The sequence below is a fragment of the Odocoileus virginianus genome, chromosome 15, assembly GCF_023699985.2.
Source record: "Odocoileus virginianus isolate 20LAN1187 ecotype Illinois chromosome 15, Ovbor_1.2, whole genome shotgun sequence".
Taxonomy (NCBI): domain Eukaryota; kingdom Metazoa; phylum Chordata; class Mammalia; order Artiodactyla; family Cervidae; genus Odocoileus; species Odocoileus virginianus.
The window spans coordinates 30,964,480-30,987,313 of NC_069688.1; the positions used below are offsets into that span (position 1 = coordinate 30,964,480).

Consider the following 22,834-nt stretch of genomic DNA (forward strand, 5'->3'; position numbering starts at 1 on the left):
GTGGACAGAATACCCTGGTGGGCTGCTGTCTATGGGGTTGCACAGAGTTGGACACCACTGAAGCAACTTAGCATGCATGCATGCGTTGGAGAAGGAAATGGCAACCCACTCCAGTATTCTCGCCTGGAGAATCCCAGGGACGGAGGAGCCTGGTGGGCTGCCGTCTATGGGGTCACACAGAGTCGGACACCACTGAAGTGACTTAGCAGCAGCAGCAGCAGTGGCCCTTAGATCCATCTTCCATAACACACTGAAGTTTCCTTTCTTGTTATTACGGGTGTTGTTTAATCTAAAACACACCCACAATAAATCAGATGAGTGATCCTGGCCTGAAGAGGGAATATTTTATTATTGTACTCTGGTAGTTTATTTTCCAAATATTCCTAAATGAGTCAAGTACCCAGAAATGGAGAATCTGTAATCCTTCTGAATGCTGCCTGGTAGGTTCAGAAGTACCAACACCACCCACCATTCTGCTTCTGCCTCAGATCCTAGGAGAAGGGGGCTGTTTCTCACCTCTCTGTCGCTAAATTAGAAGTGAACCGCTTTCTGCAGCTGAATTAGAGGTTTGTACTGCAGCCAAAACACAGTGTGGATTAGACAACTAAAGATGTCTTTTCAAGGGAAACAAAGAAATTAATTAAAGCCAGACAGGAAGCATCTCCGGTGCAGCGTTTGGCATTGTACCCTCTCTCAGGCCTGCGGGAGCCAACAGCGAGGCTGCGATGTGGCAGGTGGTGGTTGGAAACCTTAGCCAGACCTTGGGGTTAATGGAGAGCCCCTCATGGGACGGGCGGCTGCCACCACTGTGAACGCCGGAGAGCAGGCTGCTGGAGCGTGCCCACGGCAAGGAGTCGGTGTGTGTGAGCGCACGTGTGTCAGTGTGAGTGAACGTATAGGACCTGGGTCGGAGGAAGGGAATAGTGCCGTTAAAAAGTCTTGATGGTGATAAACGGGCACCTTTTCTTTCCAGGGTAAAGGGACAGACAACAAAACGAAGGAACAACAAACAAAACGACACGTTTGGAGGAAAAGAAGTCAGGCACGTTCATTAATGCTATTTGATATAGAGTAGGTCCCATATAGGGCTTCCCTATATATGAACCTTCAAGGTGCGGACTTTCAAAGATGCAAGTGTGCGTCTGTGCATCTGGTTCCAGCAAGGAACCAGAACCTGTGCCATCAGCGTCAGGCGTGAATGATACAGCGGCTTGCCCTCTGTCTCCTGTTGCTGACGGTCCTTCAGCTCTGCCATCTCCCCCTCCTCTCCCTCCTCAGTCACTCTTCTTGCCTGTTCACTCTACGCCCGCCCCTGTATGCCACCTGTTGTGCTGGTCTACTGTCCTTTTCAAGGTACTACACTGTAAGATTAAAATTCTTTTTATGCATAATTTGTGTGAGAAGTATTATAACCCACCACAGTACAGTACTATATTGCCAATTGTGTTATTTGGGCACTTAAGATGACTTTGTTGGACTTAACAAACAAATTGGACTTAGGAACTCGCACACTGAACAAAACTCATTCGTATATAGAGGACTTACTGTAATTCACTGAGGTGAGTGTTGTCCCATTTTTAGAGATGAGCATGGTGATGTAGACAAGGATCGGTTACCCTGACGATGGTTAAATGGTGAACAAGTGGCATTACTGGGACTTGAACTCTGGTCTTTGACATCAAAGCAAGGTTGCAGACCCTGTTCCCCATGCTGCCTCTTCTATGACCCCTTCTTGCAGTATTTCCCAAGGGCTGGGTATGGTGGTGACTCACTGAACAGAACTCCAGAGGAAACCCACGTGGCCTCTTTTGGCCTCCGGGCCTCCATGGAGAAAAGAGGAAGATGAATTACTCGAGCTCGAGATCTCTTCTGGGGCTTCTCAGGTGGCTCAGACAGTGAAGAATCCACCGGCAATGCAGGAGCTGTGGCTTCAGTCCCTGGGTTGGGAAGATCCTCTGGAGAAGGGAATAGCGAACTACTCCAGTATTCTTGCCTGGAGAATTCCATGGACAGAGGAGCCTGGGGGAGTGGAGTACTGCCCATGGGGTCACAAAGAGTTGGACTGAGTGACTAACGTTTTCACAAGATCCCTTCTAGCTCTAACATTCTATTTGTAAAGCCTGAAGGATTTTGGGGGTGGGGCAAGATAACCCAGACTCTAGACTAAGCCGATTGTGGTGGAAACCTTACCTCACTGTTGTGTCCCAGATATAAAGGATGGCATTTAGTTTCTCCAGAGAAACTCGGAGTCAGACACTAAGCCCCACTCTCTTCAACTGCAGTTCTATTGCTTTTAGAGGGAAACAGAGTGCCTGACACATTAAATACTCAGTGATTATAGGATGAATGAATGCAAGATTGAACGGAACCCAATGCTCGGTTGACCCTGAGAGTGGGGGTGGGGATGGGGAGTGAAGGACCTGTGTGCAGAGGTGCATAGAGATGCACTTGGACATAATAGAACTTAAAATGATATTTACAACCAGAACCACATGGTGAAGTCTATATTTTTTTTTTTAAAGCAAACAAAGATGGAGTTTCAGTGGGTTGGTTAAATGCCTTTGATGTGGCTACTTTGTAGATGCAGTTAATCAGCTCTGCACAGGCTGTTTGGTAGAAAGAGAAGAAGCCAAATGTTAAAACCACTGCCTGATTATCTTTGCTGCAAAGAGATAGACACCGAGTAGATAATCTTTGTTTCCGGGAGCCCATTAATTAATCTTGGAACACATCACGGATGGTCTCGGGCTCTGCTGGGAGTGGAGAATGGGATTGCACAGCATGTTCAAATCAGGAGATAGGGAGGAGGAGCACTGGGAGGAATAGGGAGGGGGAGCATTGGGAGGAAGAACGGGATGGGTGGGCACCTGTGGTGCAGCCGGGGTGCTTAATATGTGGTTCTAATTTTTACCTGAGGTGACATCTGTCACCTTCAGAAGTGCTTTATGGAAGTGATTTCTTTTTTTTTTTTTCATTTATTTTTATTAGTTAGAGGCTAATTACTTCACAACATTTCAGTGGGTTTTGTCATACATTGACATGAATCAGCCACGGAGTTACATGTATTCCCCATCCCGATCCCCCCTCCCACCTCCCTCTCCACCCGATTCCTCTGGGTCTTATGGAAGTGATTTCGAGGGAAATTTGAAAGGTGGGGTCTGGATCCTGGAAGAACAGGAAAGAGAACACTTGCAGGGGCAAAGGAGAAAGAGAGATGGATGGTCCAATAAGGAATGGTGTGCCCCCAAGTTTCCGCACTCCACAGAAACCTCTAGCCACCCTGGGACTTCCCACTAGATATGGGCACCGCTTTGTTACATTTCAAAAGAGCATGACCTGACCGTAGCTGACACCACGCAGGCTGGCCACAGAGTACAGAGTGTGTGGGCATCACCAAGGTGGGGAGAGAGGGCATTTGCCTTAGGAAGCAGTCAAGATGGAGACCGGCATGCGCACGGCTGCTGGATTTCAAGGCTCAGTGGGAAACCACTGGGGCCAAAGGATATGAATATGTAACATTTTCCTAAGGAAATAGTCAATCTGTTGGTTTTACCTTTCCCTGGGTAACAAGATATAAATGATGAGCAAGTGAAAGTCACGGGGGACAATGGAAGGTCACTGGATCCAACTAGTTCTGCAAAACAATGAAGGGAGAAACACCGCAGGATGGAAGCCCACGCAGGAAAAACACAGTAAGAGTAACTGTAATTGACAAGAATCTCTGAACAAAACCCATTTCATTTTCAAAGGCTTCCCAGTCATTAATGAGTAATGAGTAAGAGGGGAGAGTAGGGAATATGTTTGTGGGAAAATTATTTTTACCTCCATTTAAATATTGTCACGTAGAGTTTTATTCCCTGTGTGTTCTGCTTTCCTGCTAACTGCCGGCTGGCTCTCTGTTTCACTGAGCCTCTATTCAGTTACTACGGTAGGCTTCATTCTGGTTGACTATAGATTCTTTCATCCAGGCCTGGTGGTGGGTGATTAATATATAACCTAACACTTATTCACTGGGGTTAATGTAAACTATTGATGGAAGAGAACTATGAGTTTTCAGCAAATCCCTTCTTGAAGCCCTCATATGGAAGGATCCACAGATTCAGATCATATCCGTTTAATCATGTTTCAGTGCAGACTCCATAGTTTTCCAATTTATTATGATCGGAGAGTTTACATTTCTGCTCTCTCTTCCCATGGCATCATATTACATAATGTCTTTCACCAGGAAACTCAATGCAATTTTATTGATTAATTATGAAACCAATAGGTAGAAAGCTAATAAGTATATATTGTACTACTAGCTGTGGAAATGGAGATATGACTATTCAAAGCTCAAACTGAAGTCATTATGTAGCCCCTTGACTTCAAACCCTCTCTGTTTCTATTTATAGCTCATTAATATTATCATCATCTATCTAGAAACCCAAGAGTTTTCATCTATGCCTCTAATCCCCTAGATTTTGTCAGTTACCAGATTCCTTCTGTTCTACTACCTGCTTATGTCTGCAACGAGCATCTTCGTTTTCCCTGTTCCTTGTGCTCTGTCCAAACCAGTCTCAGCATCCTATAATACAAGCTCTGAACTTTCCAACCCAGGGATCGAACCTGGGTCTCCCACATTGCAGGCAGATTCTTTACTGTCACCTCCCCACATTCATCATCCACCCTTGTAGTACGTGTTTACTGAGCTCCTATTATGTGCATACACAGTAGTGGAGAAATGAGAATATGGCAATAAATAAAACCGATACTGTTGTCCTTACAAATGTTGCTTCTTACACTGATGCATATATTTAAACTCTTATAAAGAAGTTTTGTAAATTTATGGAGTCAAACATATTGACCTTTAAAGGTATTATTATTTGTGGTTTTGTGGACAGTTGACCCTTGAGCAACACAGGTTTGAACTGTGTGGATCCACTTACAGGCAGATTTTTCAGTAAATAGATACTACAGTATTATTTAATCCACAGTTGGTTGAACTCGGGATGTGGAACCAAGGGTATGGTGGACTGACACTTAATATATATACATACTCAAATTTTTGACTGTGTGTGGGTCAGCACCGCTAACTTCCCACATTGTTCACGGGTTTTGCTTCAAAACTATAATAAAAATCTCACATAGACCAATAATGATTAAGAACTCAGGACAGCAGTCAAACTAAGTTTAAATCCCATCTTTATCAATGAAAGCTAGGCGATTTAGTCAACTCTTCTTTACTTCAGTTTGGTCATTTGTACAGCTAAAGATTATTTAAAGGTATTTAACTCATTGCAGCTGTTTTGGAAATCAACTAAAATTAAATGCATATAGAAATGTGCTGACAAATTTCAAGTTTGTATTATTATGGCTATCATTTTACCATGTTTTTTATGATTGCCTCTCTATCCATTTGAAATTTATTTTCATTAAGGTGTAAATTGGGAGTCCCATTTTATGTTATTCTTCATATGGAAGACCAGTTATCCCCAAACTTTTGTTTATGGTTTTCCATGGTTTCTCTTAGCTCTTTGACTCAGGATGATTCCTTATCTTCTCCGCTGCATGGGTTCTCACTCCACCTGCATTTCAGACCTCCCTTTTTACCACTCTCTACCTCTGTGCTACAACCACCCTTGCCTCCTTTGTGGTCCTGGAACATACCATCCTCTCTTCCTCCCCAGGGCCTTTACACTTGCTATTTTCTTTCCTTGGAATGTTTTTCTTCCCACCTTTTCTGTGGCTGCTCCCGGTCATCCAGCCCTTTCCTATCCACTGAAGATAAAACACAGCATCTCTTCCTGCTCCCCAACCCCTCACCCCCAAACCACTACTTACTCTATATTTCATCGCCATTTTACTTACTTTGTTCCATCTTATTTCATTTGTTACATTTATGATCTGGAATTTGTTTTGAAAATAATTTCTTCCCTTCCCTCCCTGGAAAGTACGTTTCATCAGAACAGCAATTCTTGCCTGTTATATACCATGATATCTGCAGAATCTGGAATAGTGCCCAGGAAATAGTATTAAAATAATTACCTTATCAGGAAGCCTTTCTTTCTCTGGACCAAACCAAACTTGCTTTTTAGAAGGCTAATCCTGGCGACACTATGGAAGTCAGTTTGTTGCATGTCTGGAACACTCTCTCTCTGGCTTATCCTTTCAGTCTTACCTTAATTGTAACTTGCTCACATAGAGAAGTATGAGGATTCAAATCAGATCAGACATTTATTTGGCACTTGCTGTGTGCAGGGAACTGTGGTATATGTCAAAGGGAACACTTAAAAGCTAAACTGTGCCTCAAAGGGCAAGGGGGACAGCTGGGAAAGATGCTCTCCACTCCAGAATGATCACATGTGAGATGATATCAGGACATGCAGATGGAACAGATCCTGGAAACAGATGTGATTCCTGGTAAACAGTTGGTTCTGGAGCTCCCGAGGTCCAGCCTTGAGATTTTAAGAGTCATCTTAGATGAGAGCAAACACTGAGGATGGTGACTATAAAGGGACAGTAGTGTCCGCTGTCATTTAAAAAAAAAAAAATTGAAAAGAATCCTAGTGCAGATCCACAGAGGTAGGAAGGTAGACTGATGAATGATTTTTAACAATAACAGAGGAGGGTGGAGTGTGTCTGGCTCAACTTAACCAGAGTCTTGGAATTCTCACTCCCCCTCACAAACGCGTATCCTAGAATTGGCAGCTCATCCCTGGCAGAATTGCCAAGACTCCTCCATTCCCTAGGTGACTGATCATCTACCAAATTGCTGAGCCTCAGAAAGTCTGTTTCCCCAGGTAGCCTAAGTGAGAAACCTGATCCTGTGACCCAAAGATTCAGAGCGAACCTTTAACTGGGAGCTCAGTACACAGGATGGAGTGGGCCGAACAGCTCTGGGGAATGAGGAAATTCCCCTCACAAGGTCAGAAACGAAGCAGGGGTTTGAGACCAAAATGGTCAGGCTCTTCCTGCTTTTGCCATGAGGTTGTCATCATTGCTTTGCATCATGTGCAAGAAAGCAAAACCCCAGGGTGAGCTCAGACTCAGACATGGCGTGTGGATTTGCAACGTCCATTCTGAGGGCCAAGGGTGTGGTAAGGGTGGTGTGGTCTCAAGACTGAGAAGGCAGCAAACCCCTTAAACTGTCAATGGTCTAGGAGTAAGTGGGGAGAGTAACCTGCGTAGTGAGGCCCTGGTTCCACAAAAATAAGCAGGTCAGTCCAGGGGAATTTGGAACAGGGTGTGTTTATAATTGCACAGATGGGATGGGGTAGAGGAGGGAGCATGGAAAAGGCAGGGCTCGGGTCAAAGGGGTCTTATAAGAGGCAATTTGTGGGTTTGGGGGTACCCTGAAGTCAGGGGCACACACACAAAGGAGACAGCATACCTAAGAGAACCCTCCCTTGATTCACCTTTTGGCCCCCAGGTCTGTCTTTGGAGATTAGGAAAGAGGCAGCTAGGGTCAGGTGCTGTCTAAAGCCATTTGCCTTGAGACTTCCTGCAGGGTAACACTCCCCTGCCCTCAAGCAGGTGGGCTTTCCTCATGGCCAGCATTCTTTGCTCTCAGCTTGCATTTTTTCACAGGAATGCCTGGCCACATGGGTAAATGCCATCAACATTTCCCCAGGCTTCTTGTCAAGAGGGTCTGTGAGCATTTACAGAGCATTTAGCATCTTCAAAGGGATTCCCTGGTGGGTCACAGTAAAGAATCTGCCTGCAATGTGGGAGATCTAGGCTCATTGCCTGGGTTCAGAAGATCCCCTGGAGAAGGAGATAGCAATCCACTCCAGTATTCTTGCCTGGAGAATTCCATGGACAGAGGAGCCTGGTGGGCTACTGTCCATAGGGTTGCAGAGAATTGGACACGACTGAGCCACTGACACACACTAGCATCCCTTGGACAGCAAAGAGATCAAACCTTTCAGTCTTAAAGGAAATCAGTCCTGAATATTCATTGGAAGGACTGCTGCTGAAGCTGAAGCTCCAATACTTTGGCCATTTGATGCAAAGAGCTGACATATTGGAAAAGACCCTGATGCTGGGAAAGATTGAAGGCAGGAGGAGTTGGGGACAACAGAGGATGAGATGGTTGGATGGCATCATTGACTCAATGGACTTGTTTGAGCAAACTCTGGGAGATGGTGATGGACAGGGAACCTGGTGGACTGCAGTCCAAGGGGTCACCAACAGACAGACATGACTTAGAGACGAAACAACCAAGTTCATGTGCCAAGTTCAGTACCTTACAAGGGGTGGTTGAGACAACCTTGTTTGTAGGTGTATTTTTTTTTTTTGTATGTATAATTTTGTTATTTATTTTTGGCTGTGCTGGGTCTTTGCTGCTGCGCGCGAACTTTTCTCTAGTTGTGGTGAGCAGGGGCTTTCTCCAGTTGCTGTGTGTGGGTTTCCCCTGTTGTGGAGCGCGGGCTCTAGGGCCCTAGGGCACATGGGCTCAACTCCTGCGGGCTTAACTCCTCAGTGGCACGTGGGATCTTCCCAGATCAGGGATCGAATTCATTTCTCTTCCATTGGCAGGCGTTTTCTTTACCACTGAGCCACCAGGGAAGCCCATTAATAGATTCTCTACTATGATTCCTCGCTTCTTTTATTTTTTTTTGAACTCTGACAGATTTTTATTAGAGGAATTTCTCCAAAATGTTAATTTTTACCAAGAGTACCTTTTATCAACAGTGTTAGATTGTATTATCTGTGTTTTTTTTAATTAATTTTTTAATTGAAGTATAATTGCTTTATAGGATTTTGCTGTTTTCTGCCAAACCTCAACATGAATCAGCCGTAGGTACACATGTATCCCCACCCTTTTGAAGCTCCCTCCCATCTTCCTCCCCATCCCACCCCTCTAGGTTGATATAGAGCCCCTGTTTGAGTTTTCTGAGCCGTACAGCAAATTCCCATTGGCTATCTATGATTCCTCATTTCTTAAGTGGAAACAGAGGCACAAAGAAGCCCCCTGGCTTCTTCAAAGTCACCCTGGAGCTGGGACCCAAACTCAGGTTCTTTTCTGCAGTTGGCAGCTCTAACCACTGAGCTCCACTGCCTTGACCTTCTTCCTGCCAGTCGGGAGCTGATTGTTAAAGCTCCCAACCCTGGTGATGCCCTCAGGGCATATAAATTAGCCATTCTTGATCTTCCCAAATATCAAATGAACTTAAACAAGCTTTTATATAAAACTGATCTTTATTGCAATTAAAAAAGAACAAAGACAATTTGATAAGTGCCTTTCATTACAACGTACCTGCTATTTACATGTAATTATACTTCTATATACAGCTTGAATAAGATTCATTACATGTAAACTACAAGATATGACAAGTTAAACTCCAGCCTTTTGGGAACATTCAGAATAGAAATACTATGGGCAGAAACACACAGAAAACAAATACCAATTTCAGTACCATTACTGGATGATGATCGCTATCTGGCCACAGAAGAGAATTGTAAATATGCATCAAATTGAAACTTATTCTTAACATGACTAACAGTATTGCTATTATTTAAACTCTAAACATAACAATTGGATCATTAAAAACAACATGATTTCAATTTATATAGCACCTTTCTTCCAGAGTTCAAAGCATTTGTATTTATCTATATTATCTCAATTGTCCCCATAACGTCCCTATGAGGTAGGCAATGGTTGGTATCATTATCCCCATTTTGGAGAAACTGAGGCACAGAGTAATTAATCATTTGCTCAAGGTCACACAGTAAAATCAATGCTGAAACGGACCACAGAGCCATGAGCTTGTCTCAAAACCAATGCTTCTCTTTAAACTAAATTGGACCCTCTGAGAATTTAATTCAATACTTCAATTCATTTTTCCAAGAAATAAAAAAATGTGCATTTTTTTCTCCCATAAAAATTGTTGAAATACTATAGGCAAGAAGCAAACACTCTAGGGCAGATGTGAGACTGATGCCAAGATTCCCTGGAGAAGGGAAAGGCTACCCACTCCAGTATTCTGGCCTGGAGAATGACTTAGCACTCATGCTCTTTTAGAAAGTGTTTATGGAAGTTTCTTATTGGTTTTGTTTTTTCATTACTAGGAGGTTCTTTCCCCAGTTTTACAAAAAGTTGGAATGAAACATATTTGAAAGGTTGTTCCTAGTAACCTACAAATTATGTCTTTAGTAGCCATCTCGTGCTAGCCACAAGCTTCTTTCTGAGTTTACAAAGAAGAAAATACCTAAACAATAATTTATGTCTTTAACATCACCTTTCTCAGTCTTATACACATTTACAGTGTGCTCCTTAAGAGACTCAGAGTGGTAGGTAGTCCGTTGGAATTAGACAGTTTCCAGAGTCACATACACAGGGGCCGGAAGTCATGCCCACATCATTAGTTCAGATTTTACTTCTAATCCCTGCTCTGCCAGCCCCCCACTCCACCCCACCCCAAATCAAATATGTAGTTAGTACTCAGAAAAAAATAATTTAAAAAAAAGTGTCAAAATCTGAGGCATACAGGACTCTTTCAAACGTTTGTTGACTTGGATGTAAAATCCAACTTTCCCAACACATTCCACGAGCTTCTCCCTCTGAGGCGAGCACTGCCAACGGTGCTGCCAAGCTTCCAGGACATCAACAGGCAGCCGTGGCACGGCCCACAGGAATTCAGTTTCTAGTATGGCTCCAGGTAAAACAAGGGAAGCTTATATTTAAAAAGATGAATGCGAAAAAAGCAAGCAAGCTTACTGGCTGGGTCACGATCATCATGCCAGGTTCATTTATGGGTTTCACATTAAAAATACATGAAAACTTGTCAAAGGAATGTTCAGAGACCGACTAAAGCCTTTGGTTCTAGTCTCTTCGCCTAGGGAAAGGCACCGCTGTCTGTCAGGGAAACCTTTACTACCTAAATGGGAGCTAAAATTACATTTCTTTTTTTTCTTAAGTGTAAAAAAGGAAAAGGAAAGAGTCTGTTTACACTCATGGTTTCCCACATGCTGAGTGAAAAAACAAACAAAACAAAATTAAACCAGACATTACAACAAGCCAGTTCTGAAGTGCACGCTCCAGGGGCCAAGACTGGTCTCTTTTAGCCTTAATTATCCTGTGAAGGGTGCCTAATGGGTATAGCAGGTAGGCTTTCAATAATTAAATGTATAATGAAAATGAAGAGATACCTGTTCTGTTAATTTGGAAAATAATTACACTGGAATACATATTTTAGACCATGATTTTATTTCATTTACTTTGGTAATTCCAGATGAAGACTCTAATTTAACACAGTTTCTGGAATGATCTCTTTTAAGTCAAACACTACCTTAGCATGATGGGAGTGAAGTTTAAAAAAAAAAATGAAAACTAAACCCGGCCTGGATCCTCGGGTGTATAGAAACAGAGGCCCTCAGTCACTGAATCACCCATGGACTCCAAATGTTGGAGATTTCATCTATAAATGGCCAAGTTATTTTCAACATCTGGTAACTTCAGATGCTTGAACACTATCCTCATTTCCTTGAGACCTAGGAGAGCAGCTCAAACTAGTTACAGCAACATAACTCATAAGCACTATTTCCCAGGGGTGGGGTGTAATAGCTACAGGATTTTAAGAAAATGTTACACTCAATATACTTTAGAAGTGATTCTTTCTTACAGGAAAGGGTTTTCCCCACCTCCCTCCTAAAACAATCAGTGTCCTTCTACTTTACCGGTAGCTACTGGTCTGCTGTTCCAGGATTTACCTTCAGTATCAGCACATTGTAGGGGCTGTGAACTTACCCGGTGAGGGCACAGTGTTCCTTTTTTTACATTTGTGAGTTTGAATCCTCAACAGAATGTTTTAAAAATTCTTTTTCATTGGCCCTTTAGTGCCAACCACATCTCACAAAAGACGTGGGCAAGAGTATACATGATTGGTGTACTGTGCTCATTAAACCATGTCTGACTCTTTGCAACCCCATGGACTGCAGTTGACCAGGTTCCTCTGTCCATGGAATTTTTCAGGCAAGAACATTGGGGTGGGTTGCCATGTCCTACTCAGGGGATCTTCTGGATCTGGGGATCGAACCTGCATCTCTTGTGTCTCCTGTATTGGCAGCAGATTCTTTACCACTGAGTCATCAGGGAAAAGGCCAAGAAGCAATGGTTTACATGGTCTAGCAAAGTTCCTGACAAATAACACCTAGCATCTGCTGCCCCAAGTGGGCCTGAGGCTTATCCAGGCAGCCCCTGATGCTGTAAAATGTGAACTGGGCAGAGCCGGGGAATGGTTCCAAGCTGCCAGGCAGGTCTGTGATACTGAAGATTGTAACTGCTATTGGAAAAGAAGGCCTGGAACATTCTGGGAGTAGCAGACACACAGGGCCAAGATGGTGCCATGCAAAGTGACAGAAGGTTTTAAACATTCCAAATATTGAGAGTAAAGAAGGCTGAGTGTCAAAGAACTGATGTTTTTGAATTGTGATGCTGGAGAAGACTCTTCAGAGTCCCTTGGATTGCAACGAGATCAAACCAGTCAATCCTAAAGGAAATCAATTCTGAATATTCATTGGAAGGACTGATGCTGAAGCTTCAATACTTTGGCCACCTGATGCCAAGAGCCGACTTATTGGAAAAGACCCTGATGCTAGGAAAGATTCAGGGCAGGAGGAGAAGTGAACAACAGAGGATGAGATGGTTGGATGGCATCACTGACTCAATGGACATGAGTTTTAGCAAATTCTGGGAGACAGTGGAGGACAGAAGGGTCTGGGGTACTGCAGTTCATGGGGTCACAAAGAGTTAGACACGACGTAGCAACTCAACAATAACAATGTTGAAAACAACTCTCCCACTCTTTTGTGAATTGGACAAATTTGACCATTACAAACACCTTTTGAGAGGAGTTACAATGATGCTGTCATGAATTATTTTTGAGTAATTTTGAGTAAGAGGAGTACTTTGAAACTGATTGGGACCATCTAACAGACAATATGTTACTTTTTTTGGAAACCATTTTTATGAGGGAAAAAAATGCATGCACAGTGAAATGCAAATTCCTATTGTTTAGTGATATTTCAAACTTCCCCTGAAAACATGAGGCATGTTAATACAGTGCAAAATTTTAAAGGTAACAACATTAAAACAATTTACTGTTGCCAATTTAACATACAGAAGTCTGAGGAATGACAATTACCAGCCTTTATAATAAGTTAGAGGGAGTGATCTGAGATAGAGCACAATACATTTTTAAAAGTGAAAGTGAAAGTGTTAGTCCCTCAGTTGTGTCCAGCTCTTTGCGACCACATAGACTGTAGCCCACCAGGCTCCTCTGTTCATGGGATTCTCCAGGCAAGAACACTGGAGTGGGTAGCCATGCCCTTCTCCAGGAGGTCTTCCCAACCCAGGGATCGAACTTGGGTCTCCTGCATTGTAGGCAGATTCTTTACCATCTGAGCCACATTTTTAAAAAACACTCACAATATGGAAGTGGTGAGCAAAGAAAAGTTGAATCTAACTGCATTAAGATAGATGATAACCAAAATAATGCTTTAAAAAAATCGTTTTTAAAGCAAAAAATGTATCTCTCATGTCATCTGTCATTAGGAAAAATCTGAACTACAATTTCCTAGTTAAATAAAAGAAGAACCTAGAAAAACAATGAAATACTTTATAAGTATTGGAGACTGCATGTAAACACAGCTTCAAAATGAGTAGTAGGGGTAAAAAACCATTTATGAATGTATGTTCTCTTCTAGACCATGATTTTATTTAATTTACTTTGGTAATTCCAGACGAAGACTCTAACACAGTTTCTGGATTGATCTCTTAAAGTCAAACATATTCTAAGTCTGTAAAACTTGTCTAGTGATACTGTCAGAAATAATATATTTAAGAAAAGCTACAACACAGAGCAAGAAAATACTACTACAGGACAAAGAATTTAGACTTCACTGCAAATAAAGCCATATTTGATATTATAGACACATGTTCCTATTTTCACATTAGTCACTTATTAACACCAAACATTACACTTTAACTTTTCCCAGTTACACAGTACGATAAGCCTGTCAAGATTTCCAGGAAATAACCATCAGTACCTACTGTGCTTCCAGCAACCAAAGCTAAGCTGGTTGGTACCAGAAATCAGCACTTTCAGAATGGCATCACTAGACCACACGGACTCAGAGCAACTATTACCAGGAGCATTTACTCATTTACAAAGTCCTAAATCAGTCTTGAACTGAGGCTCTGAGATTCTAGCCATGATATGTCACCATCTCAGAGCAGCACGTGATCCTCCACCACTGCTGTTCATTCTGCGCTAAAATCTCAGTTTCTGGAGACAGCGAAGTCAATACCTGCAGGTGATAATGGGCCCTGCTTTTGCCACCTGGTTGTGTGTGTGGGGGGGTCACTATCCTGGCTCACATGGCCCTTGCTGCCTTCGGCCAAATCTCTCCTCAAATACCTGTCTGAGAAGGACACCTACTTTCATTTCCTTCTGTCAGGTTGAATATTTAGGGAGCTGCATGAATAACACTGTTTAAACACACCACTGTTTTTCAGCTAAGAGAACGGTGGGCATAGTTTAAAATCTGAATTCGTTAACTGGAGAAATTCACTGAGGGCCAGTTGAGAAGGTTTTCCGCTAACTGTCAAATGAAAATGATTGGGGAAAAAAGAAAATGACTGGACAATTGTTTTCTTCTGTTCTGCTTTTATGACAATAGTCATCACACTAGTAGGATAAACATTCAAAATACATGACAGGATGTATCCTAATTAATTAAGCACCAGAGTGACTTTATATATATATACATGTGCATATATATACGTGTGTGTATGTAGCCTGCCAGGCTCCTCTGTCCATGGCATTCTCCAGGCAAGAATCCTGGAGAGGGTTGCCATTCCCTTCTCCAAGGGATCTTCCCAACCCAGGGATCAAACTTGGGTCTCCCGCATTGCAGGCATATTCTTTACAGTCTAAGCCACCAGGGAAGCCCTATATATATAGTTACTGGTAAAAGTAAGTAAATGCTCTAATTTGAAAAATTAAAATCAAATATGAGAGCTAGATCTAGTAACATGCTGAGGTTAAATTTCAGTTCTTTTTGCTAGCTACCTATTGTTAATCTAGCACTCAATTAGAATCAATGCTCAGATTTTAAGGGCAGATAAATCAGTAATTAGCCTTTTTCCTACAAAGGAGAGTGGCACCTTCAAAAGCTTTAATAATCCCAATGATATAATTTAGTGAAGGGCAGGAAAAAAAAATATTTGTGGCAAAGATATGTGCAAAAATTACTTTCTCCTAGAATTTAAAATCTCCTCAAACATTTCACATAACACAGGTTACACTTCCCTGCTGGCAGACAATATCTGAGAATCAGTAAAAAATTCTTTGAAACTTTCAAAATACATGAATAAAAGCAAAGATCCTAGGCAAGATTATAATAACCTAGTTATTATAGTTCAATGCATACATAATATGGATGTCAAATTGAATTTTAAAGATACAGTAAACTCATTCTTTCTTGATAATTACCTTTCATACATTTAAACTACGTAGCTTTTAAGATGAAAACTTTTTAAAGAAACCATAGGCTTCCAACCTAAAGATTCTAGCATAAGTTTCAACAAATAAAATTTTTAAAAAGTGATGAAATTTATGAAATACTGTACTATAGGGTTAAAACAGTGATGCTACATCAATAAAAATACTTCAGTAAGGTACCTAATGGTCTAAAGAGCAGAGCCATCTCCCAAAGTCCACTCTGCGTCTCTCACTCCCTAGCCCTCAGGGATTGTGCTATTACTTACTCTTTCAGGATGTGTTCTGAAGGCCCTTACAGTTCCCTTTTAATACTTTACATCACAACTTATTCTTAGCACAGGTTCTCCAATCGAGAGAGAGATTTCACTGCACACTTTACGGCCATAAGGCATAGCCCTTATTTTGAAACTTCTGGGGGGATTCTGATAATGAAATTTCAAAATGATATGACTATTTATAAAGAGCTTCCCTATCTAGAAATGGCTTCACTCTTTAGAGAACATACCCATTTCCTTAAGTGAGACGTCATGAACTACAACTTTTGAGCAGTCAGGGGCTCATAAAGGACGTGACTGCAGCATGCACAAGGCTGGGTGAGCAGTGTGATGTGGCTGTCAGCAGGTGCCAAAGCAACCCCATGATACTGAGGTTGTTGGGTCAGACTCATTCATAATAAGCAATGAGAATCACTGGGCAAACCAGTGCTTACAAAGGAGATGAATTCAGAGTATGGGCCTTGCATCTTTCTGATAAACTTCTCCCTGATCCAAGGTTATTCTCCCATGATCTTTTGATCAATGATGATTGTGCTTTTATGCACATAAAGTCTTCATGGGAGAGACCAGGCTGATTGGAAAATAACAAGCAAACCATTTACCCCAACTGAGCTATTTTACAATTGCAGAAACGTATTACAGAGCAGTCACAAAATCAAGCCATGAATGCAAGGAATGGAAAAAAAACATGCCCGGGAGCTGGTCCCTACAATTTTCAAGATGCTTCATCCTCCCAACTGCATTCTTTATCCTAATGAGTGAAAACAGTAAGATTATTCAATCTGAAAAGTCGCAGATGTCACAGCGGTAAGGAATAATTGCCTTTTTTTTTTTCTTTACAGTGTAGGAAAAGCTTCTTTTCTGTAGCCTACACTACATAATAGCACTTCAACCAGGTTCCTTTTAAAATGAAAAGTGAACAACTTTCCCAATGTCGGCCTTATAAAATCTAAAGAGATGATTAAATTCAAACCAGGCTGAGCTCTCAATCTGAGTTATTTCAGCCACTGATTTTTATAAAATGAAGGGGAAAAAAAAATCCCAACAGGCAATTTACATTTGCAAGCACCAGGCTACAGAATTCATCACCGTTTTCTTAAAAATGTACCTAAACCTTAATGGAATCATAATACTTTCATAAGGTTAATCGTCAGTCATCCCTAGTCATATCTTGTTCCTCTTTCCATTTTTACCATTTCAAATATTTCACTATTGCCTACCACAAACCATTGAAGATGATCATTTATGTTTATTCCACTTATTTCTCCAATGAGTCAGCTGATTTTTGACCAAGAGCTCTAAGTACCATTTGAAAAGTCACGTCTTTAAAAACCTTCCATGTTTTAAACACTTGGTTAGAAAAAAGATAACAACTACTGGTACAAGCTTATGTGCTTTATGGTGTCTTTTCAAAATGAGACTATAAATCATTGTACATCAAATCAAAATAGTTAATATATATTTTATCTGGCACTTTCTAGAAATTAGGCATTAAACATAAAATACCTTATAAATTTATATAACAAAAATAAATGTTTATATTTTAATCTCAGATAGATTACCTTAGGGGAGCAGTTCATGTATGAACTCCTGCACCGTCAGTGTGGCAGCGGAGATCATCAGAAATACACATTCAAGTCCACAGCCCTTGGGAAGAGATGGATGCTGGGGCTGCCACCCAAACACGTGGTCTGTGTCCCAACGGGGAGATTAAGGCTCTCTGTTTTGGAAGAATGAGCTGGACTAAAACAAGTATAGAAGTACCATGATATTCTTTGAAAATACTGAAAAGACTGAAGAGTTTCAAACACTGGGGGGAAAAAAACCATGTTGATGATAAAAATAAAATAAAGCATCTAACAATGACTTCAAGTACTTTGGAAGAGGCTACTGACATGGAGTGCCCAAATCAGAAGGAATGAAGAGCTAGGAAACCCAAGGGGCGTCCCCACTGGTTGGGGGCTTGGGTTCCCAGGTGCAGCTCTTTGAAGGGGCTGGGGAGCAGACCGGAAATAGCAACCACAATTTCTCAGCAACGGAAAACACCCACTTGAAGGCAAAGGCCCAGCCTGGTGGGAGAAAATCCTTGGAATGAGCCATTATAAATCGGAAGATGTCAAAGAGAAAAATGCCATTCATCTTAACTATCAGTAGCAGGCAGCGAAGAGGAGAGAGGGAGAGAAACCCAGCTCCTGTGAATGGCAGTGTTTCAGGCAGATGAGCTGTGGTTTTTGAATGTCATTCTTTCTCACCGCGTGGCTTTCTTCATGGAGAGGGTGAGACGGCTGACAGCCGGGATCCTTCCAGAGGGTGTGGGTGCTTGACACAGGCGTGCCTGGGTCTACCAGGGCCCTGGCAGCAGGGGGCCTCCCTCATTTCTCCCCAAACTGAGAAGCAGTCCTGGCATCTCCGATCGGCTTCCCTTTCCTAAAGCAGCATATGAAGTGTGGCTGACGTCGCTTCTTGTCTTCTGCAGCAGCCCTGGCTTTGCCGGCTGGTCCTAGGCTAGCTGGGTCCTTTCCAGGCTGCTAGAGCCTGGTGATATCTCGGCATTGCTGCTGCAAGTCCCCGATGCTCTCGTAATCATTCTCCTTTGGGCAAAGGCCATGGTGACTGTTGGTCTCTGAGGCAGCCTTCTCTTCCTCTCTGTTTAGAGTCTGTATTGCTTCATAATCTGGCTCAGGCTCCTCGCTGGGCCTGCCTGCTGCTGGAAGTGTGCTGACACTATTCGGCATCTTCTCAAAGTCTTTAACAGTGGCATAGAGATCGTTACAGGAAGAGGGGGACCTGGGAGCAGCTCCTTGCATGGAGGTGTAGGAGGCCTCGGGTACTTTAAGTGACTGTCCTGATTTGTTGCCTGGCTGTCCTTTTTTATGCACTGATGAATACATGGCCGAGATCTAGAAAACAAAGGGGAAAGTGAATAAACAAGCTTCAAGCCTGATTCCTCCCTCCACCTTTTAGTGACAAGCTAGATTCTTGGGACTATGGGGGTGTGTGTCCCTTTAAGAATTTTTTTCTGATTCCCAAACTTTACAGAGATATTATTCACACACAATACATGTAAGTTTAAGGTGTGTAGCATGATGATTTGATACATATATCGTGAAATGATTATCACAATAAAGGTAGTTAACAACTTCTTTACTGTAATTACCATATTTTTGGTGTGTGGTGATAACATTTAAGCTCTATTCTCTTAAGAGTATATACACAGTATTGTTCTAGCCACCATGCTGTATTATATTTCCAGAACTTATTATAGATGGAAGTTTGACCCTTTGACCAACATCTCCCTATTTCCCCCAGGCCTCAGCATGAGGCAACCACCATTCTACTCTATTTCTGCTTGGCTTTTCTAGATTTCATATCTATGTGAGAATACACAGTATTTGTCTTTCTCTATCTGACCCATTTCACTTACCACAATGCCCTCAAGATCCATCTATGCTGTTGCAAATGGCAAGATTTTCTTCTTTTTTATGGATGAATAATATTCCATTATGTGTACAAGCATGTGTGTATGTGTGTGTGTGTGTGTGTGTGTAATTACATTTTCTTTATCCATTCATCTGTTGATAGGTTGTTTTCATGACTTAGCTATCGTGAATAATGCTGAAATAAACAGGGAAGTACAGCTATCTCTTGTAGATAGTGTTTTCATTTCTTTTGAATATACACCCAGAAGCCGATTCTTTACAATCTATGCTAACCCTGGCGTACATAACAACAGAACAATTATATGTGTCGTCTATAACTTTGTAAGTAGCATAATTCTATGAAATCCAGGTTCTCTCTAGGTCTGCTGAGGATTTGAGGAAAGCAGGTAGAGTGAGCAGCTCAAGACCCCCAGGACCTGACCTCAGCATTGGGTTTTATTCGATTTCTTTATCACAATGATATTTCACCTGAGGAAAGTTTTGACTGCTTTACAAAAAAGGGTAGAAAACATATATCATACTGGTGATACTCAAAGGGCTGGGCTTTAAGTCAGCAGCAGCAGGATCTGGACATTTTTTGGAAAGGCAAACCCTGGGGCCCCACACCAGATCCACTGAGTCACAAACTCTGGGGGTGGGTTGATTCTGATGTCCACTAAGTTCGAAAACCACTGAATCAGACTGTTTAATCCACTCCTCCCGCATCACAAAGGTCTAAACAATAGCTTCTGGATGCTGGTTGGCAGTATACATATATCTGTCAGAGGATCACTTTCCACTATTTTTTCTTCTGATTTTATTAATTTTATTGAAGGATAATTGCTTTACAGAATTTTGTTGTTTTCTGCCAAATATCAACATGAATCAGCCATAGGTATACCTCTCCCTCTTGAACCTCCCTCCCATCTTGCTTACCATCCCTCCCCTCCATTATTTTTTATATTAATACTTCATTGCATACTAAGTGAAGCCCCTCTCTGTGACCCCCTGGACTGTAGCCCACCAGGCTCCTCTGTCCATGGGATTTTCCAGGCAAGAATACTGGAATGGGTTGCCCTTTCCTTCTCCAGGAGATCTTCTGACCCAGGGATTGAACCTGGTTTTCCTGCATTGTAGGCAGATGCATTACCATCTGAGCCACCAGGGAAGTCTATTGGTTAAATAGACATTCAGAGATGGGGCTAAGTTTTCTTCAGTAGGAAAATTCTTCTTATATGAAATCAACACAGAAATGATACTGGGAGACAATCAACTTAGGGGATGGGCTTCCCAGGTGTCTCAGTAGTGAAGAACTTGCCTGCCAGTGCAGGAGATGCAGGAGACATGGGTTCAAACCCTGGGTCAGGAAGATTTCCTGGAGAAGGAAATGGCTACCCACTCCAGTATTCATGCCTGGGAAATCCCATGGACAGACAAGCCTGGTGGACTACAGTTCATGGGGTCGCAGAGAGTCAGACACAACTGCACCTCTCATGCACCAAAGTCAAAAACTTAGAGGACACTCTTTCCTTTGGGAAGAACAGACTGTTTTCCAAGCAAACCCACTCAGTCTCACTAATATACCTCATCTTACCACAAATACGGAAGGCAGGGGGAAAAGGGGATGACAGAAGATGACATGGTTGGATGGCATCACCGACTCGATGAACATGAGTTTGTGCAAACTCCGGGAGATGAAGGACAGGGAAGCCTGGCGTGCTGCAGTCCATGGGGTTGCAAAGAGTCAAACATAACTGAGCAACTGAACAACAATAACAAAGCCACAAATACTGGGAGAGGTTTCATTTTCTTTGATACAAAAATGGACTGACTAGGAAATTTGGGAGGGAGGGTATTGTTTTATTGTTAGAAATCATGGTTGGAAATAAGTAAAAATATCCTTCATTACCTGCAGTTATCTATGCCACAGCAATTGATGTATTAAAACACCCAGGAAATAAGGGAACATACTTTCTGACAGATGCTTGGCTTTGCAAGTGCAGAGGGAGATGTCCTACTCTCACATATCCACATGCTGGGCAGAAAGCTTCCAGCTGGCCTCCAAAGCTTCTTAAGACATGCCTGGCGCATGCTAACTGTCATTTGCATGAGAACTTTCCCTACAGGCTGGTGGCTAGCATTTCCCAGGCCTTGACAATCCAAAGGGTTTGAGTCAGAGAAATAATTTTTGTGAAACTCCTGCCCTGTTGATTTAACCATTTTCATGCATATTAAATTAACATTCTCACCTGAGGGATTTTAACTAAAAAATTCCTTTCAAAATGAGGAATTAACAATGTTGTAAAGTAATTAGCCTCCAATTAATAAAAATAAATGGAAAAAAAAATGAGGAATTAAGAGTATCTTTCCATTTCAGAAGAATAAAAAACAAGGCCTCTGCTTTTTGTAGCAACTTGCCAACATATGAAACTCTTTATTTAAAAGGTTCAGTTCAGTTCAGTCACTCAGTCGTGTCTGACTATTCGCGACCCCATGAATCGCAGCACGCCAGGCCTCCCTGTACATCACAAACTCCTGGAGTTTACTCAAACTCATGTCCATTGAGTTGGAGATGCCATCCAGCCATCTCATCCTCTGTCGTCCCCTTCTCCTTCTGTCCCTAATCCCTCCCAGCATCAGGGTCTTTTCCAATGAGTCAACTCTTCAAATGAGGTGGCCAAAGTATTGGAGTTTCAGCTTCAGCATCGGTCATTCCAATGAACACCCAGGACTGATCTCCTTTAGGATGGACTAGTTCGATCTCCTCGCAGTCCAAGGGACTCTCAAGAGTCTTCTCCAACACCATAGTTCAAAAGCATCAATTTTTTGACCCTCAGCTTTCTTTACAGTCCAACTCTCACATCCATACATGACCACTGGAAAAACCATAGCCTTGACTAGACAGACCTTTGTTGGCAAAGTAATGTCTCTGCTTTTTAATATGCTATCTAGGTTGGTCATAACTTTCCTTCCAAGGAGTAAGCGTCTTTTAATTTCATGGCTGCAATCACCATCTGCAGTGATTTTGGAGCCCAAAAAAATAAAGTCTGACACTGTTTAAAAGGTGGGCCAAGCCAAAAATATGGACAGATTATAAAGGGGTGAGTCATGCATGATAGGGCTTCCCGGGTGGCTCAGAGGATAAAGAATCTGCCTGCAATGCAGGAGACCAGGGTTCGATCCCTGGGTTGGGAAGATCCCCTGGAGGAGGAGGAAATGGCAACCCAGTCCATTATTCTTGCCTGGAGAATCCCATCGACAGAGGAGGCTGGCAGGCTACGGTCCATGGGTCGCAAAGAGTTGGACAGGACTGAGCCACCAAGCATGCATGCATGGATAGTGATGAAGGGAGCTGGTGTCCTGGATGTTTATTCCTCACCTTCAGCGGTAACATCAGGAAGACAAACACAACTCTATCTGTGAGAGTAACAGTGAGAGCCGGGCCCCCACCACCATTTCTGTTTCTCTCTCTCCTTTCTTCCCCGTGGTCTGTCATGATGGCCTCACTCTTTGTAAGCACTTGGGCCTTCTTGGCTTTTACAGTCTTTTCTTTTTTAAATTGCAGGCTCTTCCATTAACTTGCAACCTAATTTATCCCTGGGCATGAACCAAATGTGCGGGAGGGTGTCATTGTAAATTTGAAATCTTATTAACG

The 22,834-nt window shown here is 42.3% G+C and overlaps 1 protein-coding gene across 4 annotated transcripts in view; it reads right to left on the bottom strand.

Annotated features, from left to right (window-relative positions):
• Positions 1-9,161: 9,161 nt before the first annotated feature.
• Positions 9,162-22,834, bottom strand: part of PAG1 (phosphoprotein membrane anchor with glycosphingolipid microdomains 1) — a 159,291-nt gene continuing 145,618 nt past the window's right edge. For all 4 annotated transcript variants that reach the window (XM_070477213.1, XM_020891157.2, XM_070477212.1 and 1 more), the window contains one exon: positions 9,162-18,660. In XM_070477213.1, the coding sequence (XP_070333314.1) occupies positions 18,289-18,660 (372 nt within the window). In that variant the 3' untranslated portion in view covers positions 9,162-18,288. The remainder of the gene's footprint in view (positions 18,661-22,834) is intronic.